At 38.6% G+C, this 14,294-nt stretch overlaps 1 protein-coding gene across 1 annotated transcript in view; it reads left to right on the top strand.

Annotated features, from left to right (window-relative positions):
- The window catches only part of DPY19L1 (dpy-19 like C-mannosyltransferase 1), a 95,996-nt gene that overhangs the window by 45,135 nt on the left and 36,567 nt on the right, over positions 1-14,294 (top strand). Inside the window, exons 8-11 of the mRNA XM_049782173.1 lie at positions 186-277; positions 5,350-5,449; positions 9,542-9,619; positions 13,877-13,963. Of these exons, the coding sequence (XP_049638130.1) occupies positions 186-277; positions 5,350-5,449; positions 9,542-9,619; positions 13,877-13,963 (357 nt within the window). The remainder of the gene's footprint in view (positions 1-185; positions 278-5,349; positions 5,450-9,541; positions 9,620-13,876; positions 13,964-14,294) is intronic.

The raw sequence follows: 14,294 nt of genomic DNA on the forward strand, positions 1-14,294 counted from the left end.
CATCCTCATAGGTTATGGGAGGGAAGTGCAGTGGTGCTTATAGACATCACATGTTTCCTTTTGACCAGAGATCCTCTGTGTGAGAGGCTAAGTGAAGGTGTGTGAACATGAGTGACAGACAACCTTCACTGGACAGGTGAGCCCTCAAAGTAAATGAGTATCCTTATTCTTTGCTTTGTTCTCAGTGTACCCGGGTGATGTGGACACCGCCTCTCCGAGAAAGCTTCTCTTATCCCTTCCTCGTACTCCAGATGTTACTTGTGACTCACATTCTCAGGTAACTGGGACTTACCCTTGCTGGAGTAACTTTTCCTTCCATAGTGAAAGAGTCCATGCAATAAAAATGATGCAGATGAAAGGAATGCTAAGAGAATCACTTCAACATACTTAGTACCATTAGCACATTCTTTTTTTTTTATATACATATTTTATTTAAACACCTTGATTACATACATGATTGTGAACACAATCATGTTACATACATGAACACAATCATGTATGTAATCAAGGTGTTTAAATAAAATATATATATATATAAAAAAAAGAATGTGCTAATGGTACTAAGTCATGTAAAGAACACCACCCATCACCAGCGCAACATTCCCATCACCAATGTCCCAAATCTCCCTCCTCCCCACCCCACCCCCGCCTGTACTCTAGGCAGGCTTTCCATTTCCCTCATACATTCTCATTATTAGGACAGTTCAAAATGTAGTTATTTCTCTAACTAAACTCATCACTCTTTGTGGTGAGCTTCCTGAGGTGAGCTGGAACTTCCAGCTCTTTTCTCTTTTGTGTCTGAAAATTATTATTGCAAGAATGTCTTTCATTTTTCTTAAAACCCATAGATGAGTGAGACCATTCTGCGTTTTTCTCTCTCTCTCTCTGACTTATTTTACTCAGCATAATAGATTCCATGTACATCCATGTATAGGAAAATTTCATGACTTCATCTCTCCTGACAGCTGCATAATATTCCATTGTGTATATGTACCACAGTTTCTTTAGCCATTCGTCTGTTGAAGGGCATCTTGGTTGTTTCCAGAGTCTTCATTAGCACATTCTTTAAGTACTTTTCTCATCTCCTAGTCCATGGATAAGTCTTGGAGCAGCAATTTTGCTTCTGTTCTCTCTTCCCTCCCCTCCCTGCCTTCCCAGGCATCTGCTGTCTCCTATACAGTAGGGGTCAGAACTTGGCAAAGAAGAAATGGAAAGCTGGGGCTAGGAGGATAGCTACTATGCTTCAGCACCAAGAATATTTCATCTAGTAATTGTAAGAGAACATACAGTTTTCTCCACATTTGTTTAGCAGCCCTGAGAGTCAGAAAGTAGGGGTTAGAGGAAAGCAACTATTATTGTTGATCAGATATGGGCAAGGGTGACTTCTAGAGAGAAGCTGCGCTGGGCTGGGCTCTCACTTGTAAGCTGCAAGCTCCAAGGAGAGTGAAGTGCCTAGGACACTAAGAGTAGGGCCAGAAAAAGTTCTCTCCTTTGGTGAGTGCTGAGTTTCAACATGTGCTTTCCTGGGTTTAGAGGATAAAAGTGAAAACACATTGAAATCTATGAAAAGATTGAACAAAGTACAGTGAAAACCCGAAGATGATGTAGAATTAAGAGCTTCTGTCTGCATTGATCATCAGCATTCAGGAGACCCTGGTCGGAATCTGCACCCAGTCCTCTGGAGGACTCTCAGGGGTGATGAGTTCAGGAAAATAGGGGCTTCCCGAGTAACATCCTTTCACACAGGCACTTTGAGAATGCAGAATGGGTGACAACTTTTGTACTGGCTTTTGAAGACCTGTCCACTGTATCCTGATGGCTTTCCCCAAAATGAGTTTTTTGTTATGGGAGTTAAAGGTGTTCTAGCATCTTCAAATGAAATGAAATCTGAACTTGTGCTCTTTGGTTTTGGCCTTTTGTTAAACATTTCTCTCTCAGGCACTGAACAGGTGTGAACCTGTCTGCACACAAGTCCACAACTTGTGTCCACGACTGAAGGTACTGTCTTCTCACCTTTGCCCTTTTGATCTCACAGTACCGTTCAGGCAGTGAACTTTCCACCAAACTTCAATTTGTTTTCTTCCATCTCTATCCTATGTTCAATCTGATACTGCAAACTTTAGGTTCTCTCAGTCACTGATTTCACATGCTATGAGCTCTGCCTTCTGAGCAGAGCTTCCCAGAAGCTTTTGAGGGACATGCTACACTTCCCCTAATGGATTTAGTTGACTGTCTTACATTTTGTAGCTCTTTCGACCAGTAATCCTGTGTTTCCTGTTCCTCTCGATGTTTCAGGATAAACCAGGTTGCTTGCCTTCTGAGTCTGTATGTAAGAGTGGAATGGGATACTTCTAGTCAACTTGTTTTTTCTCCTTTGTTTTTTTCCTAATTGTGGTTTGTAGTTAAGATAGGTAATAGGTTAGCAGCAGATGCTCCAAAGTGCCCAATACCCTCCATTATGTTCTTATGTTACTTCACTCTATGTTTACATCCCCACCCCATCTGCCTGCTCAGTGATCTCATAATCCAAGAGCAAGGGTTAGTCATGGTTAGATACTGTCTCTTCCAATTTTTTTTTCCTCTTTATGTATAAGATGAGTGAGAGCATCCAGTGTGTGACTTTTTTTTCTCTAATACATTTTATATGACATTATACCCTTCAGTTCTAGCCAAGTTGCAGTAAACTGCATGGCTTCATCTTTTCTTACAACTCTTTTTTTGGTTTTTGGGCCACACCCGGTGATACTCAGGGGTTACTCCTGGCTGTCTGCTCAGAAATAGCTCCTGGCAGGCACGGGGGACCATATGGGACACCGGGATTTGAACCAACCACCTTAGGTCCTGGATTGGCTGCTTGCAAGGCAAACACCGCTGTGCTATCTCTCCGGGCCCTTTTCTTACAACTCTTACAGCTACATCATATTCCCTTTTAAAATGCTATTCTTGGTCCTTCAGTTGTTTACTGTATAATGATGTTTTTGACTTTTACTTCTTCATTGATTTTTTTTTTTTTGGCTCTCTGGGACACCAATGATTCTTAATGTTTTTTGTTGTATAGTTGTTGAATTTATCTCAAAACTATTGTTATCTGTTTGCGTATTTTGAGGATTTTTTCCATCTTTATTTATTTTAAGATTCTTTTCTGGGCCCGGAGAGATAGCACAGCGGCGTTTGCCTTGCAAGCAGCCGATCCAGGACCAAAGGTGGTTGGTTTGAATCCCGGTGTCCCATATGGTCCCCCGTGCCTGCCAGGAGCTGCTGTTTCTGAGCAGACAGTCAGGAGTAACTCCTGAGCACCGCCAGGTGTGGCCCAAAAACCAAAAAACAAACAAACAAATAAAAAGATTCTTTTCTGTCTTCTGCTATTGTGTAGAGGTGTTATTCATCTCATCTTCTAGTTCACTGATTCTGTCCTCCACAACCGTTCCTTTGATGATGAGGCCTTCCAGTGAGTTTTTCATTTCGCCTTCCAATTTTTTTAGTTGTTTTTTCTTTTTGATGTTTTCTTATTACTATTCTCATGTCCTCTTGAGTCTTGTTAGCTGTTCTGTGATTTCTTTTAGTTCTTTAAACATCCTTAACATTTTTGTCTTATCGAGAGGCTATATAGGTAGCTGATACTATTTGGATTTCCGGAACTATAATCTTCATTCAATAAGTATGGTGGGTTTCTATGTTGCTTTCCCATTGTGACTTTCGCAGTGTAGTGGTGTGCTTTTTTTTTATGTGTTACGGTGAGGCTTATTGACAAGAAGAAATCCACCTCCATGGTGCAAAGCAGAGTGGTCACACTCTTATCAGGACCTATTGACCTTGGGTATAAATGGCCCTTCAAAGTCACAAAGAGGATTTTGTTGCTGACTTGTCTCTGCCTCAGTTTCTGGGACTGTGGTTCTCTGTCTGAATCTTTAGTGTTTTTCATTGTCCATAAAATGAAAATATTGTCAGTATTCAATAGCAGTAGGGTAACGTTTTATTTTAGATAGTGGCTTTACAACTCTGACTTACAACTGACTTGACAACTCTGATCTACAAGAAATAAATTCTTGCCTATTTTAGCACACATACATATGTGGGCATGAACCACAACAGAAAGCTCTCCAGAAGGAGACCCTTTTTCTATCTGTGTAAGCATGTTTATCTCACTTTCTTTGGTCCATTAAAAACATTATTTTTTTTTTTTACATAATAAGCCAGTGAATCTTGTAGCTGACTAATAAAGTCACCTGGAATCTAAGAGTATCTTGTCCTGGGCATGATGAGAAATGCAGGACCAGAATAGCAGTGGGACCTGCAGTTTAGAGGGATGAGAGGTGGGCATGGTGGGCACTATATAGCCTCTTGGTGCTTGTTGGTCAGCTGAGTTTGCCATGGGAGAGCTGGCTGCTTTGTTACAGACACCTAGTTTGTGCCTCCATGTGCCCCCTCTCCAGTCTCTTCTTGTAAGAGTGGTAACAGAGACCTCAGCATCAACTTGCTGAATGAACAAAAAACTTGATAAAGGAGTAGGAAAGGCAGGATCATCTTATTCTCCTAAACAGTCACAGAATTGTATGTATTCTCCAAATATATACTCTCCAAATATATTCCCCTAAATAATCATCAAAAGAGAAGCCTCTAAAGGTACTCCCAGGGCCACAGCTTTGCCTCCTCTTAGCTTTTTAAACTCCCAGGGCCACAGCTTTGCCTCCTCTTTGCTTTTTAAACTGTAGGCCACTTAGGCAGGACCCAGCTTTTAGTTTTGTCTGGTGCTTGTTTGGGGTTCATAGCCAGTATTGATTGAGATGCTGCTCAGGGACTTCTTAGGGACAGCTTAGGCTTTCTTAACCCTTAGATTATGTGACTTTCGTGTGTGTGTGTGTGTGTGTGTGTGTGTGTGTGTGTGTGTGTGTGTGTGTGTGTGTTCCCTAAACAATCCAGCGAATGCAGTGTTAGACATGTTTATGTTCATCACTTTGGGCCTTGGGAACAGTTCAGTATGTACACTGACCACTTTCCCCTCTTTCTCCCATGCCTTTCTGGCAGGCTTTGTTTTTTCAGTAATAACAGATATTTACTTTTCACAGAAAATAGTAGTTGAGTGTCAGGAGGTATGATCTTTAAGTCTGGTTTATTTTCTGTCTGGTCTGTGTTAGAAGTATGATCATATCCCCCGGTGTCCCATATGGTCCCCCAAGCCAGGAGCAACTTCTGAGCGCATAGCCAGGAGTAACCCCTGAGCGTCACAGGGTGTGGCCCAAAAACCAAAAAAAAAAAAAAAAAAAGTATGATCATGTTTAGAGGATCTAATTTGTAATGTTCTAGAGCCATCCTAGTGCATTTTACTGATGTTTATTTTTTATCTTTCAGGGCTACAAAACTTTACAGGGGGAGCTTGATTGCACTTTGCATTTCCAATGTATTTTTCATGCTTCCCTGGCAATTTGCACAGTTTGTGCTTCTTACTCAGGTAAGGTGCTTATATTTAAAACCCATTTAAAGAACTTCATCTGTTTGATTATGTGACTCATTTGTATAAAGTTACAAGACTAAGATACTTTGAATTCAAAGCATAAAATTTTCTGTTAGTACTTTTAAAGAAAGATTAGGGTAAGGAAATAGTTAAAATCTACTTATTACTGAGGATTTAGGGTGTATAATTTATTTATGATAATGGCTCAGTATTACGATCAGCTACTATTTCTGAGTGGGTTTCTTTCTGAAAGGATAAGTAGGTAGGCAGCTCTTGCTCTTTATAGCCCCTCATTGCTGTGCAGTCTCTGTCTTTCCACATGTTCTTACCTCTTTCTATAAAGCTAGTTGGATTGGCATCTTCGAACAGTTGCTGAGAATGAGACAGGCAAATACATGAGGAGACTTTGGCACACATGGACTGTCCAGCATTAGAGTCACTTGATCAGCCATCAGTGTTCTCACATGCTGCCATTTATTCAGTCCAATATTGCTCCCTCCAGTCCTCTCCAGAGCTCCCAATTGGTAAGACATTCAGGAAAGTCAATGAGCATACAACTCATTAGGGACATGTGAGCAGAGGCTGGATTATTGTTACGGCTATCCATAGGGACCTAAATACAAAGTCCTGACAGTGTCCTATTCTAATTCTGCCCATCTATTCCTACATCCAGAAGACTCTAAACAGGCTTGTTCTATGCTATTCTGGCACATTTTTTCAGCAGGCAGATATTTGTTATCTTTTCTATTCTTTTTTGATATTTTATTCTTTCCTGGGTGCTCTTTTGCAAATCCTTTGCAATCTAATCCCTTAACTATTTTACCTTGGGACATACATATTCCACCTCTGGGATTTTTTATTAGAAAAATTTCCCATACTCTTCATTTTGAGATAGGGTGTGTGTGTGTGTGTGTCTGGGATTTTTTATTAGAAACATTTCCCATACTCTTCATTGTGAGATAGGGTGTGTGTGTGTGTGTGTGTGTGTGTGTGTGTGTGTGTGTGTGTCTGGGATTTTTTTATTAGAAAAATTGTGTGTGTGTGTGTCTGGGATTTTTTATTAGAAAAATTGTGTGTGTGTGCGCGCGCACGTGTGTGTAGTGTGTGTGTGTAGAAAAATTTCCCATACTCTTTATTGTGAGATAGGGTGTGTGTGTGTGTGTGTGTGTGTGTGTGTGTGTGTGTGTGTGTGTGTGTCTGGGATTTTTTATTAGAAAAATGTGTGTGTGTGTGTGTGTCTGGGATTTTTTATTAGAAAAATTGTGTGTGTGTGTGTCTGGGATTTTTTATTAGAAAAATTGTGTGTGTGTGTGTGTGTGTGTGTGTGTGTGTGTGTCTGGGATTTTTTATTAGAAAAATTTCCCGTACTCTTCATTGTGAGATAGGGTGTGTGTGTGTGTGTACGTACTCTTCATTGTGAGATAGGGTGTGTGTGTGTGTACCATGTGAGATTCAGTGTGTCTATGAAGTAGCTTGTGAGATAGGGTGTTGTGTGGAAGGTGAATATTGTGAAGCAGTTTAATAGTTGTATTTTAATATTTCTTGAAATGCTGTGTTTGCTATGACAATGATAATTGGAAATTATTACTCTGGACAGGAATTGAGTGCTGATACCCCTTTAGCACCAGTATTGCAAACCACGGTGTCTAAAAAGGAGGAAAAAAGAAAGGAAGTGATAGAGACAGACAGATTGTATAGATGTCGACAGCAGGGAACGTGAGTGGGAAATTAGAGACATTTCTCTTGAGAAATGTGCATTGGTGAAGGTTGTAGTACATTGCATGAATGAAACTCAATCATTAATAACTTTGTATCTGTTAAAAAGAAAAACTATTACATTATCACCAACCTTATAGCCAATCTTTAAATAGTGTTTAAATAAAGTAGTTAATAAAACAAAAATCTACTCAAAGGGAATATCTTTTTCTAGAACATGTTACAAAAAGGGTAATAAAATAAAATAAAATAAAATGCTGTGCTTGACAAAGGAAGGCCTATGTTTGAGCACTAAGGCTAATCCTTTGACTCTTGACTTATACAGACAATTAATTTCTCTTTGTTCTCTCATTTATTAAATAGAGAAAATAAAAGGATTGACTCTTGGTTGTAGTTAGGATCAGATAAAACAAGGAAAATGTGATCCTGAACACATTACTTGTTTTTTTTAAAGAGAGACTTAATTTGTATTTTATTTTTGCTTTGGTCTTTTAGACTCTTTAGGTTGATGCATATGGTATTTTAAGTCAGTTTCTAGCTGAAATGGTTGAAACTGACAGGTCTTAAGAGGCTTTCCCAGAAGCTTCTTTGTCAGAGGTGAGGCACTTATTGCCTTCCATCTGACTACGGCAACCATTCTGGACAAATCCCCAAGACTACATACAGTATTTTCTGGCATATAAGATGACTTTTGAAACAAGAAAAGTCAACCGAAAATCAAGGGCCATCTTAAACGCCGAGTATATACCGAAAAATGTTTCAATATGCTGTTAAACGAAAATTGTCTGAATATTGCCACAAAACAAATTTTCCAACTCGATCCTGCACCAATCACTGCAAGGCTGCTCAGATCACCTCTCTAACTCAGCCAATCCAAGCAGGCTTTTTATGCATGCAAATTAAACAGTGTTCTGGACCCGAATCTACACTGTAAAAAGCCTGCTCAGATTGGCCAGAGTCAGAGAGGAACTCTATTACAGTATAACTTTTGAACCTTTTCTTGTTGTGATTGGCTCACTGTGGTACATACAGTTGCAGCACAGGAACGTTCTGTCTGATACAGCGAATATAGGCCTAAACCTATGTTTTAACTGCAAAATTAGGGGGTCATCTTATATGCCCAGTCGTCTTATATGCCGGCAAATACGGTATATTTCTCCAGATGTGGTTCAAGAACTGCCACCCACACCCATATTCTTTGTATTTCTTTTTATATGAAGTTTGATTAACTTAACTATAACTAGTACTTGAATATTTCTGCTAATAAAAATTCACTAATGGAGAAACTTGTAAAAGAACAGTTTAGTTTCGAACACTGTTACATGATCGTTAAGTTTTATGTGCCTTCCTTGATTATGTCTTCTCATATTATTAAATTTTCATATTTTTATAAGGTAAGTACTTTGTAATTGTGTTGACGGTCATGACATTAAAATAATCCCTGTTTTGAGTGTCCAAAGAATTGATTATTGAGAGTAAGAGCTAGTAGAAGTAGCATTTGCTGTATTAATGTATTGATTGTATTCCACAATAAATCAGTAATTCAGTGGAATATTCTGATGCCTTCAATAGAAATATAAGTTAGTGGGCCCAGAGAGATAGCACAGCGGTGTTTGCCTTGCAAGCAGCCGATCCAGGACCAAAGGTGGTTGGTTCGAATCCCGGTGCCCCATATGGTCCCCCGTGCCTGCCAGGAGCTATTTCTGAGCAGACAGCCAGAGTAACCCCTGAGCAATGCCGGGTGTGGCCCAAAACCAAAAAAAAAAAAAAAAGAAATATAAGTTAGTGTGATGCCCACACATAGTGTGATGAGTTCCATACTTTCTTTTTTTTTGGTTCTTGGGTCACACCCGGCGTTGCTCAGGGGTTACTCCTGGCTGTCTGCTCAGAAATAGCTCCTGGCAGGCATGGGGGACCATATGGGACACCGGGATTCGAACCAACCACTTTTGGTCCTGGATTGGCTGCTTGCAAAGCAAACGCCGCTGTGCTATCTCTCCGGGCCCCGAGTTCCATACTTTCATCTTTTCTGATAGCTGAGTAATATTCCATGCATATAGGCCATTTTCTTTATCCTCTTGTATGCTTGGAGTGCTTCCAGATTTTGACTATCATGAATAACACTACAGTGGTGCATTAGAAGGAACCCTGAGACATTAGTGAAAAGGTACAAACACTCTGGTATTAGCTATGATGTTGAAACATTTTCTGCCTGAAGCTTAATTATTAAGAATATTTCAAATCACATTACCTAAATAAAAATAAGAAGGAAAATATAAATCAATGATTAAAAAAATCATAAAGGCTAACTTTAGTTTATTATTCTAACTACTAATTTATATATATATTTTTAACTTATCCTTTAAATTTCAGATTGCATCATTATTTGCAGTATATGTTGTGGGATACATTGATATATGCAAACTGCGGAAGATCATTTATAGTCACATGGTAATGTATTTGCTTCATTTTGGTTCCAGTATCAATACTGGTGTCTTTCAAGAGCTAGGGATATGACTCAACAGAAAAGTGCATGCTTTGCTTACATGAGGTCTGAATTTGATCACTGACACTGCTAAAATAGAAAAATTAAAATTAGGTAAGATTATTTTTTAAAGTTTCATTCAAAAACAGAATTAATGTATGATTAAATAGATCACATTAAATTTATTTGAATTAGTAAACAAATTATTAATTTATAACTTATTTAAGCTACATTTATTAATTAAATTTTACTTTAATTTGGGAGATAACTGATTTGAGGTTGTCGCTGACCTGTATTACCAGTAATAGAGAATTCAGGAAAGAAAACATGAAATGCTCTTTTATTCAAGAGTAGTATAGTGGAATGTTATTTGCTTAGCAAAGTTTTTAGTTCAGGAGTCCTAAAATTTTTTTAAATGGGGCCAGTTCACTGTCCCTTAGACCATTGGAGGCCTAAACTGTAGTTTAGAAAAAATTCCTGGGGCCGGAGTGGTGGCGCTAGAGGTAAGGTGTCTGCCTTGCAAGCGCTAGCCAAGGAAGGATCACAGTTAGATCCCCAGGTGTCCCATATGGTCCCCCTAAGCCAGGGGCAATTTCTGAGCGCTTAGCCAGGAGTAACCCCTGAGCATCAAATGGGTGTGGCCCAAGGGAGAAAAAAAATTCCTATGCACACTGCACATATCTTGTTTTGAAGTAAAAAAGCAAAATGGAAACAAATAAAATATTTAAAATGAAGAAAAAGTAAAGTTAAATCAACAAACTTACCAATATTTCAACAGAAACTATGGGTCTGCTTTTGGCGGGTTGTAGTTTGAGAGCCCCTGCCTGAGACAGAGGAGGAGGAGAGCGTGGCGCACATCCCACACATGCACATTGTGGATGATTTGGCTACTAAGCAGGACAGGCCGGGGTGTTAAAAAAAAAAAAGAAAAATAAACCACCCAGCTTGCTGGATAAATGTCCTCGGCGTCCACATATGACCTATGTACCCTAGTTTGAGGACTGCTGTTCTAATGTGTACACACGAGTAGGGTGAAATTCAAATATTCAGTTTACATGTCTCTTCCATTCTCATGAAAGGGAAGGAGGGAAGATCTAAGTAGAGTAATGAGCGCAGTAAATGAGTGAATCATAGTGTGCTAGAAGGTGTAAAGGGTCACATACACAAGAAAAGAGCAAGGTGGATTAGTAAAGCCAGTGCCAAATTTAGGAGACTGAGGAATTGAATATGGTGATCAGGGCAGGTTTTCTTAAGAAGTGGGAAATAGAACACAGATTTGAAGGGAAAGAGGAAACTGGCTAAGTAAGTATTGAAGTATTTTAGGTTGGTGGAACAGTCTGTGAAGTGATCCCTGAGTGCAGAACTGGAGTAAGCCCTAGGCACTACTGGGAGTGTGCCTACCCCTTTCACTCCCGAGACAGGTCCTAAGGCTGGCAGGTTCATTTGATGAATGTTTAAAAAGCATTGATCTTTCATTAGGTTTTATAATTTGGCCTTTAACATTTTCTTTTCGTTTTGCTGTTCACCATGATATGCTATCATTAATTGTTCTTTAATAAGTGATACATATTTATGCAAGGGAGATTATGAACATAGTTCTAAAATGAACACCATGATTCTTCAATTGCAAACCAGAACTTGCTATTACTTTGAAACCTTATGAGACTTAAATCACATCTTCCCTCATTATCTCCTAAAGATAGTTCTTTTCTAACTTTTAAAATTACAGTTCATCATTTTTTCTTTATATCTAGTATGTTGATTATTAAATATTAGTGTTGTTCTCAAGGTTTATAAAAATGGTATCCTTTTATGAAACTTAAAATTCTCTTAGGTTCCTGAGATACATATGTTAGGGTAGTTCTGAAAATTTTATTGCTTTGTATTTTCCATTGTAGAAAGAAAACACATTTCCTATCTTCTTGTTGAAAGATATTTAAGATTCTTTTTCTATTCTTAATGAATTATATGTGCATTCTTATCTGTATTGCGAGGGAATGTTAAGAGTTTCTCAAGGGCATTTGCCTAGTAGAATTTAAGATGTTCATCTTTATGAAAATATACTGTTTATTTGAAATTGTGGCAGCAGAGTCTGTAGCTTTGGGGCTCAGAAGCCATGTCAGAGACACCCAGACAATGGACAGAACCCAAGACAAAGAGCCAGTGAAGTGTGGTTGCTCCACTCTGTCTGCTCCATGGCTGTACACTCCTCCTAGTCAAGGAACATTAGAATGGGACTTAGAAAACATCCCAGTACAACTGTGACAATGGAGGCATGCAGACCTCCACCATGCTTAGAGGACGAAAATGGTAGCTCTGATGACCCAAAAAGTACCAACCACCTATTTGGCCTTTCAGATAAGGACTTTAGAGAAGAAATATGGAGGATGTTCATAGAACTCAAAGAAAGCATGGAACTAACTGAATGTGCTACATTTAAGAATCAAGAATATCTGAACGTAGAAATAAGAAAATTTCAAACTGAAATAATAGGGCTGAAACACTTTTGCTTTTTTATCCTTGACTTTCCTCTTTAGTTCTTTCAAAATCTTTCCAAGTGTACTATCTGATTTTCTCTGGGACACTTATGGTTGCTTTATGTTTTACTCTGAGTGTCTCATCTCTTCCTGTTTCCTGATATGCCTCTGTTTTTGTTTTTGGGCCACACCCATTGACACTCAGGGGTTACTCCTGGCTATGCGCTCAGAAATCGCTCCTGGCTTGGGGGGGACCATATGGAAGGCCGGGGGATCAAACTGCGGTCCATCCTAGGCTAGCCCTTGCAAGGCAGATGCCTTACCTCTCTCGCCACCTCTCTGGCCCCTTGCCTTCTGATATAAATTTAAAACAATTTAACAAATTTTTTTCTGTAGTAGGTTTTTTTTTGGTAAGTTTGAAGACTATTCCTAAAAAGTTTGCTAGAATATACCCATTAAACTGTATCATCAATTGTTACTTATTTGTAGACATTTTAAATTGTTAGTTTAGTGATAATAATAGGACCGTTTATAAAAAAGTATTTGTTGCTAGGGATTTCCTCATTTTTTTTTCTTTTTAAACAAAATTACTCAGTGTACTTCTGATAGTGGCAAAGAAAGAGTAAAGATTCTTCAGTGATCTGGGGTGACTGCAGAGGTTTCACTAGGATTGAATTTTAATAAAATCTCTTTTTGTTTGTTTGGTTTTTGTTTTTGGGTCACACCTGGTGGCGCTCAGGGATCACTCCTGGCTCTGTGCTCAGACATCACTCCTGGCAGACTCAGGGGATCATATGGGATGCCGGGATTTGAACCACCATCCATCCTGGACCTGCTGCGTGAAAGGCAAATGCAGGCTGTGCTATCTCTCCAAGCCCATTAATAAAATCTTTAAAGAATAAATAAGTGTAATATTGGCCATAGTATTATCTTTTCTTTTCTTTTTGTTTTTTTTTGGGGGGGGGAGCCACACCCCCATGACACTCAGGGGTTACTCCTGGCTATGCACTTAGAAAATTGCTTCTGGCTTGGGGGTCCATATGGGACTCCTGGGATAGAACCTAGGTCTGTCCGGGTCAGCCACATGCAAGGCAAATGCCCTACTGCTATGCTATTGCTTTTGCCCCCATAGTATTATCTTTTAAATCTGCTAAAATATATTAAAGATTTTGATTCTCAAATAATTTTTTATTTTTTCTGTACCATAGAAATTCCTCATTTTTCTTTGTTTAATATCTTTTTAAAAGTTAAGTTCATTGATGTTTATTTGAAAACAAACATTTCCTGTTCCTGAGTATAAAATAATAAAAAAGAAAGATTCTGTATATATAAAAGGATGCTTGTTTTAGCAGCATTTTATTTATTTTAATTTTTGATTTGTGTGTCACAAGCTGAGGTACTCCAAATTTACTGCTGGCTTTGTACTCTGGAATCAGGGGTCCAATGGGGTGCTGGGGATTGAATTCAGGTCATCTGCATGCAAGGCAAATGACTGAAGCATTAGACTATTGCTCTAGCCCTTATAGCAGTACTTTTCAAAGGAGAAAGTGCATCACAGCAAAAACAAGCTAGTAAACTCTATGTCTAGCATGCTCAGAACTGGTCAAATTAATTATTTGTACATATTTTAAGAAGCAAACTTTTTTTAACTTATTCAACCAACTAATCAAATCAGTCAGGTGGATTGATAAGGAAAACTGTTTATTTGGACCATTATATTTTTCTTGTTTTTTTTTTTTCTTCCAGATTTCTCTTGCAGTTTGTTTTGTCTTGATGTTTGGAAACTCAATGTTATTAACATCTTATTATGCATCCTCTTTGGTAATTATTTGGGTAAGTTTTCTCTGAGTATGAATGGGAAGCTAAGTTTGTCACTGTTTTGAGTTGATGAAGGCCTTTCTACCAGGACTACCTAAAAACTAGCTAAATACATCTGAGTGTGATAGTGGACTCATTTTCAAACAAAAAAGAAGCATCACAAAGTTAATGCTGGACCTTGTCTTGCAAGTCCCTACTTCATAGTTACTGGAAGAGCAAAGAAATTCTTTTCTATAGTTATAATGCATGTGTTTGAGTATAGCTGGTTTCCTGAGTATAAGAGCATTTTGCTTTGGCTTAACTGGAAATGTGCTGGTTCTTGAATAATCCTTTAAGCTACTTATTT

The sequence above is a fragment of the Suncus etruscus genome, chromosome 10 (assembly GCF_024139225.1).
Source record: "Suncus etruscus isolate mSunEtr1 chromosome 10, mSunEtr1.pri.cur, whole genome shotgun sequence".
Taxonomy (NCBI): Eukaryota; Metazoa; Chordata; class Mammalia; order Eulipotyphla; family Soricidae; genus Suncus; species Suncus etruscus.